The sequence below is a fragment of the Phaenicophaeus curvirostris genome, chromosome 27, assembly GCF_032191515.1.
Source record: "Phaenicophaeus curvirostris isolate KB17595 chromosome 27, BPBGC_Pcur_1.0, whole genome shotgun sequence".
NCBI classification, from domain to species: Eukaryota; Metazoa; Chordata; class Aves; order Cuculiformes; family Cuculidae; genus Phaenicophaeus; species Phaenicophaeus curvirostris.
Window position 1 is genome coordinate 6198339 of NC_091418.1, and position 23048 is coordinate 6221386.

Genomic DNA, 23048 nt, shown 5'->3' on the forward strand with positions numbered 1-23048 from the left:
TCATGTCGAGCTTCTCATCGACCAGCACCCCCAAGTCCTTCTCTGCAGGGCTGCTCTCAATCACATCTCAATCTCAAGCACAGTGAAACTGCAGATTGCCCCAACCCAGCTGTAGGACCTTGCCCTTGGCCCTGTTGAACCTCATGACGTTCTCACGGCCCCACTTCTCCAGCTTCTCCAGGTCCCTCTGGATGACATCCTGTCCTTCCAATGTGGCAACTGCATCACTCAGCTTGGTGTCATCAGTAAACGTGCTGAGGGTGCACTCAATCTCGCTCTCTATATCACTGATGAAGATATTGAACAGCACTGGTCCCAGTATGGACCCCCGAGGGACACCATTTATCACAGATCTCTATCTGGACATTGAGCCGTTTATCGCTACTCTCTAAATACGACCATCCAGCCAAAGTCTTATCCACCAACCATCCACCCATCAAATCCAGATCTCTCCAATTAAGAGAGAAGGATGTTGTGAGGGACTGCGTAAAAGGCTTTACAGAAGTCCATGTAGATCACATCCGTTAGTTTAAATTAGTGCAATAATCATGTTTTTAAACACCCAAATATGATGCAAACCTTCAGCAATGATGACATGATGCAAACTATAGGCAATGTGACCAAGCTCAGAGCACTCAGGCTTTACAGCAGGGCAATGGGTGTGTGGAAGGGGAATGAGAACAGCTCTGGGAGATCAAGTGCTGGTGCCTGGCAGTGCTGCTGTGCTGGGACTCCTTTCCCCTCCACCTATGTCTGCAGGAACTGTCTCTGCAGCTCCAAAAAGGCCTTGGACAAAAGATATCAGGAAACAGAAGGTGCTGAATATCCCTTTATTTTATTTAAGCACACAGAGAGCACAGCTACTCATTTACACAGCCAATCAGTAAGAAAAGAGAAGGTGGCAGTGAATTTAAAACAGGATTACAAGATTATTGCTATTGAAAAACCAGGAACACCAACAACAAATAGAGAAGCCAGTCTGAGCCTGCCATGATTTTCATGATAAACTCTTATGCAGTAGGTGATGAGCAGTTCATTGCTTCAGAAAACCATCCAGTTATCAGTTTCCACCCTGCATCCTTGAGCTGCTGATTCCTGAAGCTGTAGATGAGGGGGTTCAGTGCTGGAGGCACCACTGAATACAGAACTGACACCACCAGGTCCAGGGGTGGAGAGGAGATGGAGGGAGGTTTCAAGTAGGCAAATCCTGCAGTGCTGATAAAGAGGGAGATCACAGCCAGGTGAGGGAGGCATGTGGAAAAGGCTTTGTGCCGTCCCTGCTCTGAGGGGATCCTCAACACGGCCCTGAAGATCTGCACATAGGACACCACCACGAAAACAAAACAGCCACATGCTACTAAGACACTTACTACAATAAGCCCAACTTCACTGTGGTAGGAGTGTGAACAGGAGAGCTTGAGGATCTGGGGGATCTCACAGAAGAACTGGTCCACAGCATTGTCCTGGCAGAGGGGCAGGGAAAATGTACTGGCTGTGTGCAGCAGAGCGTAGAGAAACCCAGCACCCCAGGCAGCTGCTGCCATGTGGACACAAGCTCTGCTGCCCAGGAGGGTCCCGTAGTGCAGGGGGTTGCAGATGGCAACGTAGCGGTCGTAGGACATGATGGTGAGAATACAAAATTCTGTTGTAATGAAAAAGACAAACAGAAAGAGTTGCGAGACACACCCTGTATAGGAGATGGGCCTGATGTTCCAGAGGGAATTGGCCATGGATTTGGGGACAATGATGGAGATGGAGCCCAGGTCGAGGAGGGCGAGGTTGAGGAGGAAGAAGTACATGGGGGTGTGGAGGTGCTGGTCACAGGCGATGGTGATGATGATGAGGCCGTTGCCCAGGAGGGCAGCCAGGTAGATGCCCAGGAAGAGCCAGAAGTGCAAGAGCTGCAGCTCCCGTGTGTCTGCGAATGCCAGGAGGAGGAACTGGGTGATGGAGCTGCTGTTGGACATGTGCTGCCTCTGGGTATGGGGCAGTGTCCAAGAGGGAAAAGAGAAAGACAATTTAGGGGACATTTCTCTGACCAAAATCAATGCTCTTCTTCATAGAACTACCCCCAAACTGACCCTTTCAGGAAGGAGTATATTTGGCAGGTCCCTTTCACAACCTCTGATTGCTCCTCTCTGAGGTTGCCACAGGGAGCAGGAGGCTGTGATGTGGGCTCTACAGGAGTCGGTCCTGCCCTACAGCAACAGGGGAACAGAACAAAGGGTGATCTCAGGATGAATCCACTCCTGATATCAAAGAGATTTCCAGCACTGTCCCTCGCCATTCACCCAACTGCAGAGCAGAGGTGAGGGGATTTTGTTTTGTCTTCTGTTCTCACTGCCCCAACACAGCTCAGGATGAAGAAACTCCAGGCTTCTCTGCTTCACTCCAAGTGATATCTTGTGGATCCTGACAGGCAAACGGGCTGCCCCTTCATGCAGAGTGAGCACAGCCGGTCTGTCCATCAGCCCTGGTCTCAGCTGCCCTGTGATGGAGAACTTTTGCACTTGGGTGTTCCCTCCCCAAAAAACTGGCACTGCTGGAAGCTGAGCAATCCAGTTTCCCTGTGCAGATCTCCTAATACCCTCACCTTATCCTACTGGAGTGGGGATTTCAGCTCTCCTCTCGCAGTCAGGGACACAGAGGGCTCACTGATGCTTCCCCCACACAGACGATGAGCAGCACTTCCATGGCCTTTGTGTGAGGTATCCATGGCACTGCCAGATGACACAAAGATACCACGGGAGAAATGTGCCTTCTGGAGGGCAGCCTGAAGCACAGCAGGACACTGCAAGCAAAGAATCACATGTCACAAATGTGGGGTGTCCTGAAAAGAGAATCTGCTCATTTGCATTGCCTGAACTTGTCAGTTGGGAGAGGGATTAGACTCTTACTCCTACAGCTACACCTGCATGGCAGGAACCACAGGACTGGTCTCTGAACTGCAGCTTAACCCAAACCCCATCCCAGATGGTCCAGTGGTAAGAACCTGGGGAGCCAAGGAAGGAGAGGGAAGAGGGAGACATGCACAGAGTTGCTGCAGATTGAAAGAGCAGAGAAACAATCAGGGGGCTGGTAATGTCTCCTTTGAAAGGGTGAGGATGCTGAGAAGGTGACTGACCACCTATGGTCTGAAGAGAGGAGGTGGGAGACAAGAGAGTGGGTTCGCTCCATCATAGATGTCTGCACTGCAGGGGGTGGCAGGGAGATGCCCGAATCCTGCATCCCATGGTGTCAATGGGAGCAGATCCTTCTCCATCCCTGCCCATGTCTCTGCTGCCTGGAGCTTGTCCCTGCTGGGAGCTGTTTCTCTGTCCCTGGATCTCCTTGTGTCTGTGCTCACAGAGCACACCGTGTGCTCTGCCCTGCCCTGCAGACCCTTCCTGGCAGTGGGGCCCTGCCCAGGGACATCTCTGGGAGTGCAGGGGCTGAGGAGCAGCTCACAGAAATCCTAACGGGAACTGGAGTACTGGTGCCTTTCAAGAAAAAGAAATAAATTCCCATCCCCACTGCCCCCCCAACACCAGGAGTGGAAACCTGAAAGCACAGACTCCATCCCTTACAGGTAGATGCTGCCCCGATGTCATTCTCCAAAAAGACCTTCTACAAGTGCTGTGGGGGTGACCTGGAGCTGTGAGCAGCCCTGACACACACAGCCCCCTCTGGACAGCAGGAGGACCCTGCCCTGCCCTGCCGGGGGTCGCTCCTTCCCCGACAGGAGCGCAGGGAGCTTCCTGGCAGGGAGCTGAAGGAGAGCCCAGGGCACCCCTGGCTGCACTCGCAGCCCTCACACCCAGTCCTTTGGGGGTGCAGAGGAGAACCCTGGCTCTGGAGCGGTGTCCCTCTCCTCTGCACTAGACAAACTCTGAAAGTCCTCCTCATAGATTCCGAAAGCTGTGGCACATGGCAGCTTTAGGAGATCTTCCCAGAAGTGCACTGCCCTGCACCCAGAGACTTACTGTATTTGTGACTGTGATGATTTCTCCCCGAGTGAATCTTCAGCTCTGCTCCCTGCAGGCAGTGCCCTCAGCCCTGCTGAGCTTTGCAGAGGGGCTGCTCCTGGCCAGCCCTGGCTCTTTCCAGAACTGCCCTCTCGTTATCAGCTCACACTGTCCCAGGAGCCCAGCCCAGCTCAGCAGCAGAGGAGCAGCCCAAGGCAGCGCTTTGTCTGCCCCCTCTGGGCTCCCTCGAGGTGTCCCTGGGGCTCCAGGAGAAACTGCTGAGAAACAGGCTGAAGCCATCCCTGATGTTCCCTCCCTCAGCTGGGAAGAGAAACTTCTTTCATGCAGTGTCACTGCTCCTGTTAGAAAAATAACTGGGCATGAAAATCAATATTTTTGTCCCATCATTAGACAGGACAGCAGGAGGGTAACAGGGAATGATCTCATTTCTCCAAGCTGGGGGGATCTGTTCCACTGAGTGAATTCAGACATTTCATCCTGGGTCTTTAGACTCAGGGCTGGAAACACACTCAGCTTCCTTCTCTCCTGGCTGTGTCTCTGCTCTAAGAAAAGCCTTTGCACACACGGATTGCTGGAAGCTTGTTCCCAGGTTTCCTCATGGCAGGGATGAGCTTGCCTGGTGCCGCAGCTGCAGGGCTTCAGCCCCAGTGGGCAGCAATGCCCTCAGCCAGGGGCACAGGCAGCAGAAGCTGGAGCCTCCTCTGTGGGAGGCAGAGCTGTGATAAGGTCACAGAGCTCAGGAAAGACGGGCTTCAAGAACAGCATCCTCCAAGCTGAGCAACAGTCCTCACCAAAACTCCACCTCGACTTGAAAGGCCATTCAAGTGCCCCATGATGAGTGTTTGCTTTTTAAGGAACAGTAAAGGGCACTGTGTGGGCAGTGCTGAATTTAGGAAGAGCAGGTATGGACAGATCTGAGATTCTCTGTTCTCTTTGCCTCTGTCTTGCCCATCAAGATCTCCCAGGCCCCTGTGACTCGAGGCAGGACTCTGGAGGAGATCAACCAGTGGTGACTGGGGATCAAGTCAGGGATCACTTGAGCAAACACAATCCTTCCCAGTCTGTGGGACAGGAGGAGCAGCATCCCAGGGAGCTGAGTGAGGAGGACGATGTCACATGAGGCCACTCTCCATCATTTTCAGAAGGTCATGGAGATGAGTGGAACTCCTTGATCACTGCCATCACCCCCACATGACATGCCCTTTTTAGAAATGGCCAGTGGATGGGCAGGGGATCTAAAGGCTTTGCCCAGACGTTGTCTCCTTGGATTGCATTTCTGGGTATCTGAAAGAGAAGTGGACGGGATTTCCCCTGGGCATATTGTGTCTCACCATCCTTCTATGACCTAACTCCTCTATGATCTGAATAATTGTTGACCCTACTCTTCTATGACCCAACACTTCTATGACGTGACTCTTCTAAGGCCTTTCCATGACCTGTTCCTTCCTTTTCCTGACTAAACTCTCATGCTTCGATGACTCAGCTATTCCATGACCCAAATCTTTTATGACCCTTCTTACCACCCAAATCTTTTATTGCCTGAGGCTTCTCTGACCCGACACTTCTATGAGCCTTTTATGACTGAACTATACTATTACTCCTCCACGATACAACTCATCTATAACCTGACTCTTCTTTGACCTGCTCTTGTATGATCAGACACTTCTGTGACATGAGCCTTCTATGTCCTATGACTTGACTATCCTCTGACTCTTCTGTGATTTTACTTTCTATGACCCAAGTCTTCTATGATTCTTCTGTGATACAAATCATCTATGCCTGATGCTTCTGTGACCCAACTTCTTCTATGACCCAACCCGACCCTTTGATGACCCAACTGTTTTATGAACCAAACCTACTATTAACTGACCCTCTATGACCTGACTCCTGTATGACCAGACGCTTAAATGAGCCACCACCTGTGTTTTTATGACTTCAATGATCCAACAGTTCTATCACCAACCTATGGCCTAGTGCTTCTATGACCCGACACTTCAATGACACACCTCTTGTACAACACTACTCTTCTATGAGACTTCTATGACCCATCTCATGACCCATGAAGAAGAGAAACATTTATGGGCTCTGCAAGAGGGGACAGGCCTCTTGGGTGGACTACAGGAGGGAAGTGAGATTGTGTAGAGAAAAAATCAGAAGGGCTAAGGCTCAACTAGAAATAAGATTGGCAAAGTCTGTGAAAGATAACAAAAAATCCTTCTATAAATATATAAATAATAGAAGGAGGACTAGGGAGACCATACAGTCCCTATTGGACGCAGAAGGAACAACAGTGACAGGGGATGAGGAAAAGGCTGAGGTACTTAATGCCTTCTTTGCCTCAGTCTTTAATTGTAAAGAAAGTCATTCCATCTGTGTACAAACCCAGGAGCTAGAGGAGCAAAATGAGGCTGCCATGATCCAAGAGGAGGTGGTCAGAGCCTTGCTAGCCCGACTAGACACCCACAAGTCTATGGGGCCGGATGGGATTCATCCAAGGGTATTGAAGGAGCTGGCGGATGTGCCGGCCAGACCCCTTTCCATCATCTTCCAGCAGTCCTGGAAGACTGGGGAAGTTCCACTGGACTGGAGGCTGATGTTGTGCCCGTCTACAAGAAGGGTCGCAGGGAGGATCCAGGGAACTCCAGGCCTGTCAGTCCGACCTCAGTGCCAAGGAAAGTCATGGAGCAGGTGATCTTGAGTGCTATCATGAAGCACATGCAAGAGAACCGGGTGATCAGGCCCAGTCCACACGGGTTCATGAAGGGCAGGTCTTGCCAAACTAACCTGATTACCTTCTGTGACAAAGTGACTCGGCTGCTGGATGAGGGAAAGGCTGTGGATGGATCTTCCTGGACTTCAGTAAAGCCTTTGTCACGGTTTCTCACAGCATTCTGCTTGGGAAACTGTCACCTCTGGCCTGGATAGGCGCACACTCTCCTGGGTGGAAAACGGGTTGGATGGAGGGCCCAGAGAGTGGTGGGAAATGGTGTGAAATCCAGCTGGAGGCCATTTCCATGTGGTGTCCCCCAGGGCTCAGTGCTGGGTCCAGCCCTGTTCAATGTCTTTATCAATGACCTGGATGGAGGAATCGAGTGCACCCTTAGCAAGTTTGCGGACGACACTAAGCTGGGTGGAAGCGTGGATCTGCTGGAGGGTTGGGAGGCTCTGCAAAGGGATCTGGACAGGCTGGATCCATGGGCTGAGACCAATGGATGAGGTTTAACAAGGCCACGTGCTGGGTCCTGCACTTGGGGCACAACAACCCTGAGTAGCTCCAGACTAGGAGAAGTCTGTCTAGAAAGCTGCCTGGAGGAGAGGGACCTGAGGGTGTTGGTTGACAGCCGACTGAATATGAGCCAGCAGTGGCCCAGGTGGCCAAGAAGGCCAATGGCATCTTGGCTTGGATCAGAAACGGTGTGGCCAGCAGGTCCAGAGAGGTTCTTCTCCCTCTGGACTCTCCCTCAGGCACTGGTGAGACCGCTCCTCGAATCCTGGGTTCAATTCTGGGCCCCTCACCACAAAAAGGATGTTGAGGCTCTGGAGCGAGACCAGAGAAAAGCAACAAAGCTGGTGAGGGGGCTGGAGAACAAGGATTCCGAGGAGCGGCTGAGAGAGCTGGGGGTGTTTAGCCTGGAGAAGAGGAGGCTGAGGGGAGACCTCATTGCTCTCTGCAACTACCTGAAAGGAGGTTGTAGAGAGGAGGGAGCTGGGCTCTTCTCCCAAGTGATGGGGGACAGGACAAGAGGGAATGGCCTCAAGCTCCACCAGGGGAGGTTTAGGCTGGACATTAGGAAAAAATTCTTCACAGAAAGGGTCATTGGGCACTGGAACAGGCTACCCAGGGAGGGGGTTGATTCACCTTCCCTGGAGGTGTTTAAGGCACGGGTGGACGAGGTACTAAGGGGCATGGTTTAGTGTTGGATAGGAATGGTTGTAATCGATGATCCGGTGGGTCTCTTCCAACCTGGTTGTTCTGTGATTCTGTGATTCTGCGATTCTGTGATCTCTTCTATGAACCAACTCTTCTACCACCCCATTCTTCTGTGACTTCTTTATAATCCAACTCATCTAGAGTCTGAGCCTTCTACAAATCAAGCCATCTATGACCCAATTCTTCTATGATTCTTCTATGACCTGACTCCTCTCTGAATTGAATAATCTATGACCCAACCATTTTATGACCTGACCCTCCTATGGCCTGACTCTTTAATGTTCCTTCAATGACCAAACCCTTCTATTATCCAAATAAACTCTCAGGCTTCTATTCCTCAATACTGCTATTACCTTTGATCTGAGACTTCCATCACCCGACCCATTTATGAACCTTCTATGACTGAAATCTTCTGTTATTCCTCTATGACCTAATACATCTATAACTCAACTGTTCCGTGACCCATCTCTTACAGGACCAGGCCCTTCCATGACTCAAGCCTTCTATGACACAACACTTCATACCATGACCTGACTGGTGTCTGACTTTTCTGTGATGTGACTTTCCATGATCTGACTCTTCCATGAACCTTCTGTGACCAGGTTCTTCCATTATCTGACTGTTCTATGACTCTTCTATGACCCAACCCTTCTCTGAACCCACCATTTTGTGACCCTTCTATGAATAAACCCTTCTAAACCCCCCCAAAACCCACACTTCTATGACTCACCTCTTCTATGGCCTGAATATTCTATGACCCTTTTATGAACTCAGTCATCTATGCTCCAGTTCTGCTATGAAAATTCTGTGATCCAAAACTTCTATAACCCTTCTATGACTGCATGCCTTAGTTACTCCTCTATGACTCAACTCTTCTCTCAGCTTCCCCTTCTCATACCCAAGATTTCTGTTTCTCTTCTATGACTCAACCCTTTGATGACCCTGCCCATCTAGGACCCAGTTCTTCTACAACTGCAGGAAGCTGAGTGAGAGCCTTGGCATCTCCCATAACCCTACAGGCCTGTATTTTTAATTACATGGGATGACTGCTGTGATTCTGATTCAGCAATGTCAAAATGTCCATGGCACAAGTGCCCTTGTAGCCAAAGCCAGATCTGCCTGCCCAGGGCCTGGGGGTCAGGGCTTGGCCTTTCTCCTTCCTCAGTCAAACCCCGGCTTTTCTCAGCATCACAGCTGCCTGCACAGCACCTTTGCATTCCTGCAGTCATGGCCTCTAATTCTCGGCTCTAACGAGTCCCTGGGGAGGCTTTGTCACTAACAATCCCCACTGAGACCAGTTAAGACTTCCAAGGCATTTAGAGCTTTGCTCTTGACTTCTTGAGATGTTTTCTCAGTCTCCTCTCAGCAGTGGTTGTTCAAGGACTCATCAGCAAATCCAGCCTGGGTCTCATTAAACTACAGAAAGACTTAATGAGCTCTTTCCCTTCCTGTTGTTTTCTTAAGGTCTTCAAGGCTCACACAGCTCCTTGGAGTCATTTCCCAGTGTGGTTAAAGAGGAAGATTTTGAAATGCACCTAAGAAAAATATGGTTTAGTTTAAAGTTTATATTTCAATACTTTTCAGAATCATAGAATGGTTTGGGTTGGAAGGGACCTTAAAGCCCATGCAGCTCCAGCCCCCTTGCCGTGGGCAGGGACACCTCCCACTGGACAAGGCTGCTCAAGGCGCCATCCAAGCCGGCCTTGAACACCTCCAGGGAGGGGGCAGCCACAGCTTCACTGCGCAACCTGGGCCACAGTCTTACCAACTTCTTTGTGAACAATTTCTTCCTAATGTCTAATCTAAATCTTCCCCCTTACAGTTTAAATCTTTGCCCCCTTCATCCTGTCCCTCCATGCCCTTGTAAAAAGTCCCTCTGCAGCCTTCTTGGTTACTCACTTCATGTACGGGATGGCTGTTACAAGGTCTCCCCGAAGCCTTCTCTTCTCCAGGCTGAGGAAGTTACAGGAGAAGATCAATAGTTCTTTGGAAAATCTCTTTTGCATGGGCATGCGATTGGTGGAGGTCTCTTGTGAGTGAGGACAAGCCAGCATCCCGGTGCTCAGGTCCATCTCCTCAGGGCAGCCCTCAGCTGGCCAGGTCTCTACCCATGCTGCGCCAGGGAAGTGTTATTTGACTTGTGGCTGAGCAAAATATAGTTGAATAGGTGGAGGAAAAAAATTAAACCCCAACATAATCCAAAGTCCAAACCAACGCAAATGCCATCAATGGCCTCCTCCCTCAGGCAGACTGACACCCTGCCAGTCTACCACCACCTGTCACCTTGAAGGATAAAAATCTCCACTTCTTCTGCCACAGGTTCTATCGCTGAGCGTGGCACCTACGTTATGGGATCTCCCTCTGCTCAGCCGGGGTCAGCTCTCCTGCCTGTCTCCCCCTGACAGCTTCTCGCCCACCCCCAGCCCCTCCCTGGGAGGAGCAGAGGGAGCAACTCCTGACGCTGGGCAAAGGAGACAATCGCTGCCCTCACGCTTCTGGCACCAGGACGATGCCACAGGACCCAGTGAGTCTGACATTTCAGAAGGAAAGTGGAGAAACTGGAGAGGCCCTGGAGGAGGTCTGCCAGGATGGAGTTAGGGCCACAGCGAGGGCTGTCAGGGCACACTTTGTCCTGCTGGGGAGGCTTGGGGCAACCTGCTAAGTGGGTCTCTACATCTTATGCTCATAGGAAAACCTGGGCATTAAGAGAGCTCAGGTGATCTCTAGTCCAGTGCCAGCTCCAAGCAGGGCCAGCTCTGAGGTCAGACCAGGCTGCTCAGTCCATGTCAACATCCACAGAGAGAGTCCAGACATCAGCAAGGCACTGAGGCCACAGTTAGAAGAAAGGATATTGGCATTTCACCAGCTCCTTGAACGCAGCTATCGGTTGGCCACAGATCCTGTGGCACCTGAGAACATCCACCTTCTTGTCCGGAGGAGCAGGATCCTTCTTGGTTGGATAGGAGGGAAAATGCCTTTGTGTGAGCGCGGTGCAGCCCTGGCCGAGGCTCCAGGGCAGCGGGGGATTCTCCACCCCTGGGGGTTCAAGTTAAGCAGATTTGACGCCTCGGGACGTTCCGTGCACAGGGCTGGGCTGGGGGAGCCCAGAGGCTTTTCAGCCTTAATGGTTCTGTGCTGGTGTGACTGAGGGGCCAGAGCCCCGTGCGGCCTCAGCACCTCCTACCAGTGCCCCCAGCCCCATTTTGGGGCCAGAACCCCCTTTTTAGTGCAGAACCCCCGTCCCAGCCCCTGGCTCTGCCCCTTCCTGCCCCCCAGCCCTCAGCACCCGCAGCTCCCCCCGAGTCCCGGCCTGGGGCCGAGCCGTTGCCTGGCAATATCGCAGGGGGCTGGGGGACACCTCCGTTTTTTGGGCCAAAAGCCTCGTTTGAGGGTACAGACCCTCCTTTGTGAGATCCAAGCCCCCTTTCTTGAGCTTCAATGACACATTTTAAGGAACAACATCTGATTTTTTCTGCTCACAGCCTCATTTTTTGAGACAAAAGCCTCTAAAAGGATTCAAAAGGTAATCTTTAGCTCCCAAAGCCTCCTTTTCAGGGAACAAAGTCTCATTTTAGAATCAAGTCTACAGTTGTGAGGGCTCAAATCCTCATTTTGAGCCTCTCAAGTCCCATTTTTAGGGTGCAAAGCCTTCCTGTTCACTACCACATCATCATGTAAAGGCACAAAACCTGATGTCAGGGCTCAAAGCCTGAGTTTCAGTTTCAAAACACCATTTGTAGGACCCAAAGCCTCCTTTTGAAGCTCCGGGCTCTCACGTAAAGGATCCAATCCCCAATTCTACAGCTCAAGCTTCCATTGCGGCGCTCAAAGACCTGCATTGAGGACGAGAGTTTCATTTCTTGGGGCCACAGAAGAACCAAGAGGTTATCCTCCCTTGCAGGGTTAAAAGACAAATTTCCAGCAGTGCATCCATCCCTTCAGCGCCCGAAGTCTCATGCTTTGAAATCCTTAGTTCTAGGGTTCCAACCTGTTTTTCAGGACCCATAGACTTTTGAGGACCCACAGTTACATTTTGAGGTTCTAAACTCTCATTTTTTGTGTCTAATCACTCCTTTTTAAAGCCTCATTTTTAAGGACCAAAATCTGATTTTGAATTTCCAACAGCAGAGTTTTACAGGCGAAACCCTTATTTGTAGGTTCCCAAAGCTCATTTTTATCTTCCAAAGCCTCTTTAAGGGAACAAAGACTCGTTTTTAGAATTATCCACAATTTCAATGGTCCAAATCCTCCTTCAGCACCTCTCAGGGTGTTGTTGCCCGTGGCAGAGGTGTTGGACTAGATGGATGTTCGAGGTCCCTTCCAACCCCTACAATGGTTCTGGCCGTGGCCTCTGTGATGTCCCTCTCTGCGATGCTGCCTGTGTCCGAGGAGACCTCTCTGCTGTCCGGGCCAAGCACTCTCTGCACTCACTCTCCAGGAGGATCTGGAGGAGGCAGGGGGTCTCTCCGCTGGGAGCTGCCTGCGCCTCACTCTGTGTGTGAGAAACAAAGCAGCTGCGGTTCAGCCGTCACAGTGCCCGGTGCCGGTTCTGCTGGAGAGGAAACTCTGCCCCACGGCCGGGGGAGGTCAGGTCTGTCCATGCCTGCTTCTGCACAGTCACTGCTCGGAGTTTTATCTCCACGGCTGGGTCTCCAGTTCTTGAGGGCTCTGTTAGCCCCTGCTCTTGCTTCTCCTAGGAGGTGGAGCCTGTGCTCCTGGTTATTTTCTGCATCGGGGATGTTCCGAGCCCAGCTGGTGTGTTTAGGTTTAAGTGTGCCAGCCTTGCCCTGTGCTCCTTCCCCCCGATCAGATTTGTTTCCCAGTGCTGTATCACTGACTCCAGGCTGTGCAGGGAGCCATCCTGGCCTGGACGCTCAAGTTCCATTCTAATTTAGCCGCCTGCCTGTTTGCTCTGTGGTGTTTCAACATGGCCCTTTATTCCAACCTGGAGTTCCACTGCTTTTTTGGGTTAGCAGCGTAACCTCTCCAGTCAGGAGGCGGAGGAGGCAGGGACCAGCATCGCGGTCAGGTCTCACCCTGCAGAGCACGGGGGCTCAGACCCTTGGGAATTGTCCTGGTCTCTCTCCTGGTGGAACCTTGAAGCAGCCAGTCCCCAGAACGGACCCTCTGGGGTGTAAGGAGCCCTGAACATGTGGAGTGAGAGCATGCAAAGTTCTCTTCTCGCGTTTTGAAAGGGAGTTTTCTTGCTTTCCTGGGAAAATGGTGCTGTGAACATGCCTGACTTAAGAGGGATGTGTCCACTGAGGGTTTGTACTGGCTGGAGAAACAAGGAGGCTTCAAGCTGCCCTGGGAACCTGATGCGAACCAGGAGATGAAACTGAGTTTCCTTGGTATTTTGTTCCTTTGTTTCCTTTGAAGGGAGACCAGTGTGTGCATTCCATCTTGTGCTCATCTCCCTGGTCTTTGCCAGGAGTTTTCCATCAATGCAGTCAGGATACAGACTGGGAGAGCTGGCCAAGCTGGTCAAGCCTCCAGCCCTGGGGCTGCGGGGGAGGCTGAGACCATCTCTGCCCCGCAGCAGCTGCCGTGCCCTCCAGAGGGGCTGGGGCTGTGGGGGAGAGCCCAGAGCTCTGCTGCAGCCTGCGCTGGGCACTGCCATGGGGCCAGCCCAGACGGGGCTGCTCTGCGGGGCTGGAGAGAGAGCAGGGCTGTGGGGAGAGCTGGGAGGGTCTGGGCTGAGCTGGAAAGTGCCCGGGAGAGGACGACACCAGTGCTGGCTGAGCTGTGTGACCATGCAGGGGGAGGACACGCTGCAGAGGGTGTGAGGGCAGAGCCCAGCCCTGCAGGTGCCGGAGAGAGGAGGCTGTGGGTGCCCTTGGTGGCAGGGACAGACTGGGAAGGTGCCCAGGGCACTGGTCTCTCCCGTTGCCAGCTCTCCAGCACTGGCCACTCCACACAACCGGTGGGTGAGCTTTACTCTCTTGTGACCAGCGATAGGAAATGGAAATGGGCTGAGGCTGCATCAGGGGAAGCTTGCATTGGACATCAGGAAATGGGTCTTTGGCTATTCGGCCACTGGAAAAGGCTCCCCAGGGAAGTGGTCGTGGTGCCAAGCTTGTCAGAGTTCAAGGAATGTCTGGATGATGCTCTTGGTGATAAAGTTTGGTTTTATGTAGTCTAGAGGAAGGGACGTGATGATCCTTATAGATCCCTTCCCACTCAAGATTGTCTATGATTCTATCTTCAAGGTAAAGACTAGTCCAAGAATAGAGTTTGTCTCTGTGTATTTTTTTTATTTATTGGGTAACTGAGGAGATGAGGGAATCCAAGGTCTACGTCTCAATAGACTGCAAATCTAAGACCTGCTCTGGGAAGGATCCAAACCCTTTGTTTGTCATATGGAGATGTATTTTTCACTGACAGAGACAACCAGACCAACAGAGACACGTGACAGGGCTGGGGAGACGAGGGGCAAGGTTGTCCATGTAGTGGTTGACCTCGAGGCCATTTCCCTCTATGTCCACACCTCCTTAGGAGACACCCTGCATCAATATCAATTGGAGAATTCTATTGTCGCTTCTTCAAAGAGCTCTCCCTGTACTGCCCCTTTACCTACACTCTTGTTACTCCCCTAGTGAAGTGTATGACTGTTCAGGACTGGATGGAAATGATGGCAATGACACGGCTCTGTCAGTCTTCTCTGGCAGCTGCAGTCCCAGGCAAACCCCTCAGACACACCGGGGCCTCTAGAGGTTTGCACTGGGTGCTGATGGTCAGAGCATGGAGCTCGGTCTGAAAACATGACAACTGCTCTCAGTGCCTAAAGAGATATCTCATACTACTCTTTTTCATCAACTGGAATGATTCCAAACTTCCAACAAAATGTCCATGGAGCTTCTATGCTGCCAAAATATGAGTTTTCAGAACATGTGAGTTTTGTGGGAGAAGCAGCCTTGCCCTTGCCCTGTCCTTGCCTTGCCAGCTCTCTGTCTGGCACACTGTGCATTTCAACTCCCTCACCTTCCAGGGGTTTCCACATGCAGTTCTCCCAATTCTCTTTCTTCCTGTCCTTTAAGGTGTGTTCAATGAGTTCCTTTTCCAAGGACCCCGGAACCTCTCTGTTCTGGCACTTCCATCACCTAAGGGCGATGCAGCAGACAGGAACACTTGCACTGAGCTTGTCCAGGGGAGCTGAGATGAATCTCCCTGGGCCAGTGGGGTTTGTTCCTGGGGTCACACACAGAATAGTCAGGGTTCTGTTAGGAATCCACGTCTGAGCTGGCCTTGTGGTCTCCTTATGCACTCGGGGATATTCAGAGACAGCGTCAGGCCCTTGTCCATGGGGAGATAAAGGTCATAGTCTTTCTCTGACTTCCTGTTGCCACTTCCAGAGGTTGGGAAGCGTCTCAGCCCTGAGGTGTGTTGCCCTGCTCTTCACTCATCTGAGATGCCCACAGCAAGAGGAACAGACACAGGGACCTTGGCTGAAGGAATCACATCCCAGAGCTGCATTCGGGAACTTAGGATGTCGCTCTCAACTCAAAGTGACCTTGAGACACTTTCTGCCCCCCAGGCCTTCGTGGAGACTCAAGGAAGGGCTGTTTGTGTTCGCTTGGCTTCACCTCACATCACGCACATGATGTACGTGCTCCCATCTCATCTGTACAGTGAGAACATAGACACTGACCTCCCCATTCCGTGTCCTTCCAGGGAGGGACAAAGAATCTCTCCAAGCTGGGGTGAGAGGGCAGTGCTGGGAATGGTGGTTTTTGAGGGGCTACTTCCAGGATGGTTGCCCTGGCGCAGATTTCCCAGGTGATCTAGTGCACATGGGCACAGACCAGACCCTGCTCTGCTGGTCTGTTCAAGGAAACTGCAGCCTTCCTCAGCCCACCACCCTGCCTCACTGTTTAGTTTTACACTGCTGTTTTCATCTGCGGCTCGTGTTCTTGGAGATGCCCTTGAGGGAAACCTTGAAAGAAGCCTTAAGCCTTTAGGCGCTGCCCCAAGGAGATCCCCTTGATTTATGGAAAGGCTGTTGTGTCCCACAAGTGCCCACTGCCTGTCCCTGCCTGCGGGCACAGCACTGCCACGCAGCACGGCTGCGACCAAGCTCAGAGCACTCAGGCCTCACAGCAAGGCAAGGGGGGAGGAGGAGACTGTGGAAGGGGAGAGAGAGCAGCTCTGGGAGATCAAGCGCTGGTGCCTGGCAGTGCTGCCGTGCCGGGACTCTTCTCCCCATGCCCACAGAAACTGTCCCTGCGGCTCCAAAAAGGCCTTGGATGAAGGGCCCCTCCCAAGAAAATAAAGGGTGATACAGGTCCCTTTATTTTGTTCAAACACACAGGGAGCACAGGTTCTCATTTACACAGCCACTCAATCAGAAAAGGCAAGCGTAGAGTGAATGACAGAGAGGATGAGAACATTATTATAATTTAAAAAATACCACCAAAACCAAACAATATAGAAGTGAGTGGGTGAGTTACATTAGATCTGCTATGCAGAAGCCTGACAGTTTATTGCTCGATAGAACAATCCAGTTAACAGTTTCCACTTTGCATCCTTGAGCTGCTGGTTCCTCAAGTTGTAGATGAAGGGGCTCAGTGCTGGAGGCAGCACTGCATACAGAATTGACACCACCAGGTCCAGGGATGGAGAGAAGATGGAGTGGGGCTTCAGGTGGGCAGTCATGCCAGTACTTGTAGACAGGGAGACCACAACCAGATCGGGGAGACACGTGGGAAAGGCTTTGTGCCGTCCCTGCTCTGAGGGGATCCTCAACACGGCCCTGAAGATCTGCACATAGGACACCACCACGAAAACAAAAGAGCTGAATACTAATAAGAGGCTGAACAGGATAAGCCCAAACTCCCTCAGGTAAGCATCTGAGCAGGAGAGCTTGAGGATCTGGGGGATCTCACAGAAGAACTGTTCCATTGCATTGCCCTGGCAGAGGGGCAGGGAAAATGTATTGGCCGTGTGCAGCAGAGCAGTGAGAACCCAGCACCCCAGGCAGCTGCTGCCATGTGGACACAAGCTCTGCTGCCCAGGAGGGTCCCGTAGTGCAGGGCTTTGCAGACCTGACTGTTGTCTGACTGTTCTATGATGCTACATCCATGACCTGACTCTTCTATTAACCCTCTGTGATCAGATTCTTCCATGACCTGACTGTTCTACGACTCTTTGATGAACCAACCGTACTATGAAACAATGCATTTCTGATCCTTCTATGGCCAAACCCTCCTAAAATCCAAATAGACTCACAATTCTGTGACTTGACTCTTCCACGGCACAAATATTTTATGGCCTTTTTATGACCTGAATCACCTATGACCTGAATCACCTATGACCCAGATCTGCTACCACAGAATCATAGAATCACCAGGTTGGAAAAGACCCACAGGATCATCGAGTCCAACCATTCCCATCAATCACTAAACCATGTCCCTCAGCACCTCGTCCACCCGTGCCTTAAACACCTCCAGGGAAGGTGACTCAACCCCCTCCCTGGGCAGCCTGTTCCAGTGCCCAATGACCCTTTCCATGAAAATCTTTTTCCTAATGTTCAGCCTAAACCTCCCCAGGCCGAGCTTGAGGCCATTTCCTCTCATCCTGTCCCCTGTCACTCGGGAGAAGAGGCCAGCTCCCTCCTCTCCACAACTTCCTTTCAGGTAGTTGTAGTTTTAGTTTGAGTTTAAAGTTTATATTTAATTTTTTTCAGAATCATAGAATGGTTTGGGTTGGAAGAGACCTTAGAGCCCATCCAGCTCCAGCCCCATTGCCGTGGGCAGGGACACCTCCCACTGGGCTCAAGGCCCCATCCAAGCTGGCCTTGAACACCTCCGGGAGGGGGCAGCCACAGCTTTCTTGGGCAACCTGGGCCACTGCCTCATCACCTTCTTTGAGAACAATTTCTTCCTAATGTCTAACCTGAATCTTCCCTAAGCCTGAAAGCCACCCCATGTAATCCTATCACTCCATGCCCTTGGAAATTTCCCTCCCCATTTTCTTGATGACCAACTTCAAGTACTAAAGGCACAAATAAGGTCTCCCCGAAGCAGGCTGAGGAAGTTGCAGGAGAAGATCAATATTTCTTTGGAAAATCTCTTGTGAAAGGGCATGGGATTGGTGGAGCTCTCCTCAGGTTGCTCCTCAGCTGGCCAGGGTTTTGCGCGTGCTGCCCCTTGGTGATCCATGAGGGCTGAGCTAAAAATAGTTTAATAGGTGAAAGAAAAAAAGATAAAAAAACCCATAATCCAAACCCAAAACCAATGCAAACACCTTCACTTGCCACCTCCCTCAGGCAGACTGACAATCCATTGGTCTACCACCACCCATCACCTTGAACAATAAAAATCTCCACTCCTTTCCTCTCCTGCCATAGTTTTTATCGCTGAGCGTGGCATCTATGTTATGGGATCTCCCTCTGGTCAGCCGGGGCCTGCTCCTGCCTGTCTCCCCCTGACAACTTCTCGCCCACCCCCAGCCCCTCCCTGGGAGGAGCAGAGGGAGCAACAACTGATGCTGCACAAAGGAGACAATTGCTGCCCTCACTCTTTTTAACTGGGAGAATGACCCAATGAGACTCACATTTCAGAAGTGGAGAAACTGGAGAGGCCCTGGAGGAGGTCTGCCAGGATGGAGTTAGGGTCCCACAGCATGAGCAGCCAAGTAAGAGTTTACATCGACCTGGAAAGTTGATGGAGATAAGGTCCCTTTTGCAGTGTCCAATGATATGACAGAAGTGACAGCCACAACCAACCTCTTGGGAGCTTTAGGCTGAGCCTTAGGAAAACTGAAATGCACTGGGAGGAACGTTCCTGTGATCTCCACCTTTGGAAGTCTTCCCAGCCCTGCAAAGCCACAGCCACCCCGGAGGCTGGACTAGAGACTCCCAGCAGGGCTCTCAATCCCGCTAAAACCCCCAAATCCATCCAGCACCCCCCAAAACCCACCTGGACCCGCCCAATCCCCATAAGACCCCCTCAAACCTCCTCCAGGACCCTTTCAATCCCACTAGACCAACCCAAAAGTTAGAAATTACCCGCTTAAGCTTCAGGAAAAAGTTCAGATAATAACACCTACCTCTGCAAATTGGCCTGTGGTCACTCCAGGCAGCCAGCACATTTGTCAGCGTATCTCTGACAAGTGATGCTTTTACAACCTTACAGCACGTAATTGTCTTCACAGGGAAACTGTACATTTGCACCCACGCTCGGAACAAAAAGGAGAGGAAGGAGAAAAGAATTATAACATACTTTAAATATCTCTCTGCCAAAATGAACATAAATGTCACCAAATGACAATATTTCTAGGTCCAAACAAAAAATTAAGGGTGAGAAATTCTGCTCCATCATTTCTATATTCATAAGAAACTATTGATACCATAAAGAAAAGGTCTACCATTTAGTTTGTCCACCTTTTAAAGAAGCAAAACCGGGAATATAAAGCAATGGCGATACTAAGTTTCATCCTTCAAACTACGACTTCAATAAATGCATTTTGCGATATATTTTTTAAAAGAATATATAACCGCTATTCTTTCAGGCAACAAAATTTACTTCATGAATAATTTCAATCCCTCCCTAAAGGCCTAACTGAGAAAATAAATAGTTAGATGTACAACTAAGAAATATTAATTTCAGTAAATTGTAATAATTCATTAAATATTCCTGATCTTTTTGAAATTTCCTGTTAAAACACATGCTAAATGATAACTATTATTAGAATGGAGATTGAGTGTTACACTTATAACTTTGAAATGTGTCTCTTTCAAATGATTTGTAACCTTTATTTTAATGATAATTTTTTTCTGAACGTTGACCAATATTTATGAGGAATTACAGAAAAAGCATGTGGTTCCTGCGTATCTTAAAAAGAGCTTTTCTAAAAAGTATTTACATTCCTGCTTCCATTTATAATCAGTGACATTCTCTGTTCCCCATCATAATAAACAGATTTTGTTGTAAGATTACTTGCCTTTTTTTCATCCGTGTCCCCTCGAGGAGCCAAGCAGGGAGCCCAGATGAGCTCAGCAAACGCAGGGGTCGCCAGCACCGCGGGTGAGAGTCCTCTTTGTCCGTAACGTGGCCACGTGTGCTGCGTCTCAGTGACGGAGGCTGACAGTGCTGGCTCCTCCCCATCACAGCCACCTTTCTGCTTGTGTGTTGTCAGGCGCCTTAGCTAACGGCAACGAGAGTTACTGCCTCCATAACCGGGAAACCACCACCCCACCTTAACCACTACTGCATAGCCTAAAGGGGAAAATTTGTGTGCCTACTACCCATCCAAATAAAGTATTCGAAAAATAACTAAAAGCCTTATCAGTCACCTTGAGGTGATCACAGTGCTGCTCTCATCGTGCATCTCTCACAGCAGCTGCTGGTGGATGATCTCCCACACCATCCTCTTCCGGAAGTAAGGCATGTGACTCTGGAAAGAAAAGGAAAAATCCTTTAAACACAAAGTCGAGGCAAAAAATAGGCACAAACATCTAACAGGGGAAAATGCACTTCTCCAGAAGACATAAGGGCCAGGTATCCAAAACCCACCGACTGCGGCATCTCGTGTAGTGAAGCAGGAAGCAGACACCAGATGTAACGATGGAGAACACAAGCAATGCAGCTCTATGGATCAGCCAAAGCTTATTTTTCAGGTTCCACCAACACAGTAGGATAGGACAAAATCCTTTTAAGAGGCTCTGCTGTGATGTTTTGCATGGGGCACAGACACATCTGCAGTCACAAAATTCACTGGCACAATATTGTGAGGGAGAGAAAAAGAGAGAGGAGTGAGCTGTCTATCCGTAGTGTCCCATGGAATTGGTCTGGATAAGAGACACACACAGAGCTAAATGACACGAGAACAGTGATTATAAGAGAAACTACCTGGTCACATCTCCTCTCGGAGGCACCTGTGAGCTGCAAAACATCTCCATCTTTGAAACCTGCACAGAAAAGCAGTCTTATGAGAACAAGAAGCCAGCTTTCATTTACCATCAGATGCACAAAGTGCTCGCTTCCTGGGTGATAAATACAAAAAAAACCTGGTAATGACGACTGCACGGTCAGGAAGTTTGAACTTGGGCAGTTTCATAGAATATCATAGAACTGTTTGGCTGGAAAAGACCTTTGAGACCATCAAATGCAACCCATACTTTTCCACTCCTAAACCAGATCCCTGAGCACCTCCTGTTCTATGTCTTTATCAATGACCTGGATGAAGGCATTGAGTGCACCCTGAGCAAGTTTGCGGACGACACTAAGCTGGGTGGAAGTGTTGATCTGCTGGAGGGTCGGGAGGCTCTGCAAAGGGATCTGAACAGGCTGGATTCATGGGCTGAGACCAACAGATGAGGTTTAACAAGGCCACGTGCTGGGTCCTGCACTTGGGGCACAACAACCCTAAGCAGTGCTACAGACTGGGAGAAGCCTGGCTGGAAAGCTGCCTGGAGGAGAGGGACCTGAGGGTGTTGGTTGACAGCGACTGAATATGAGCCAGCAGTGGCCCAGGTGGCCAAGAAGGCCAATGGCATCTTGGCTTGGATCAGAAACGGTGTGACCAGCAGGTCCAGGGAGGTTCTTCTCCCTCTGGACTCGGCACTGGTGAGATCGCTCCTTGAATCCTGGGTTCAGTTCTGGGCCCCTCACCACAAGAAAGATGTTGAGGCTCTGGAGCGAGACCAGAGAAAAGCAACGAAGCTGGTGAGGGGGCTGGAAAACAGGTCTTAGGAGGAGCGGCTGAGAGAGCTGGGGGTGTTTATCCTGGAGAAGAGGAGGCTGAGGGGAGACTGCATTGCTCTCTATAACTACCTGAAAGGAGGTTGTAGAGAGGAGGGAGCTGGGCTCTTCTCCCAAGTGACAGGGGACAGGACGAGAGGGAATGGCCTCAAGCTCCGCCAGGGGAGATATAGGCTGGACATTAGGAAAAAATTTTTCACAGAAAGGGTCATTGGGCACTGGAACAGGCTGCCCAGGGAGGTGGTTGATTCACCTTCCCTGGAGGGGTTTAAGGCACGGCTGGACGAGGTGCTGAGGGGCGTGGTTTAGTGTTTGATAGGAATGGTTGTACTCGATGATCCGGTGGGTCTTTTCCAACCTGGTTATTCTATGATTCTATGATTCTATCTCTGAGCAGCCTGGTCCAGTGGAAGGTGTCCCTGTCCGTGGCCAGAGGGTGGGACTGCATAGAGTTAGCTGACATGATTCTGAAGCTCTGCTGTCACTGAAACAGCCACGCACAGCACTAGAAATGAATTAAAGGCTGACAACTCCCAGTCAAGCAAGGGGTGCCTGAGGGCGAGCAGCAATATATCGCGCTCCGCTGCTGCAAACAGCCACGTGCTGTGACGTTCTGCACGGGGCAGACTCACATCTGCAGCCATAAACATCACTGGCACAATATTGTGTCTTGAGGGCCATTTTGGAACATTTTTCAGTACACCCGAATGCTTCCAAAGGCATTGTAGCCAGTAGCTACTGTTGGGGGTGGTGCTGTCCCTTGCTTTCTTTCCCTTTCCTCCCAGAGCCACCTCATTCCATTCTAGGATCTGACAGAAGCTACACCAGCACAAACACGCGGCCTGGTGCAGATTTCCTTAGAAACAGGAATGGATTAATTGCACACCAGCACTGACAAATCTCTTCAGCAAAATCTATACTCTCAAGACTTATGGGAACACGCGATTTGGATGTGCAGAAATTCTTAAACAGGGAGAGGACACATCTGGGACAGCTGATTTCAAATTACCAAAAAGATATCCCATACCATGTGATGTTGTTCTGATCTATATAAGTTGAGAGAACATAGAGGAAAGGGGAGACATTCATACTTACGGTGTTTGTTTACGCCAGTACGTACTATCTGTGATGGAGCCTTGCATTCCTGGAGATGGCTGACCACTTGCCTGCAGATAGAAAGCAGTGAACGAATTCCTCAATTTGCTTTGCTTACACATGCAGCTTCTGCTTTAGTTGTCAAACTGTCTTTATCTGAGCCAACGAGGTTTCTTGCTATTACCCTTCCAAGCCTTTCTCCTGTCCCACTGGAGGGAAGCAAGCAAGCAAATGTGTGGAGCTGAGCTGACTGCCAGGTTTAACCCACAACGCTGCCTTATACAGTGCCAAGCTTGTTCTCGCACCATGCGTTTCCCATTGCCCACACCTCCCTGGATAGGCCCTTCCATTCCTACT

The 23048-nt window shown here is 50.5% G+C and overlaps 1 protein-coding gene and 1 long non-coding RNA gene across 2 annotated transcripts; both read right to left on the bottom strand.

Moving 5' to 3' along the window:
- Positions 1-1010: 1010 nt before the first annotated feature.
- Positions 1011-1967, bottom strand: LOC138731471 (olfactory receptor 14C36-like). Its single transcript, XM_069877414.1, has one exon. It carries the CDS (start codon positions 1965-1967, stop codon positions 1011-1013), a length of 957 nt encoding a protein of 318 aa, XP_069733515.1.
- A 15409-nt stretch (positions 1968-17376) lies between these two features.
- On the bottom strand, positions 17377-19823 carry LOC138731626 (uncharacterized). The gene is made up of 3 exons (XR_011339180.1): positions 18943-19823; positions 18448-18546; positions 17377-18063 (listed from the first exon to the last, which is right to left on the bottom strand). It is a non-coding gene; the product is annotated as an uncharacterized lncRNA (long non-coding RNA).
- Positions 19824-23048: the final 3225 nt, after the last annotated feature.

Excerpts from the sequence above, each read along its gene's own strand:
- LOC138731471 (XM_069877414.1), bottom strand. The coding sequence starts at position 1,967 with ATGTCCAACAGCAGCTCCATCACCCAGTTCCTCCTCCTGGCATTCGCA.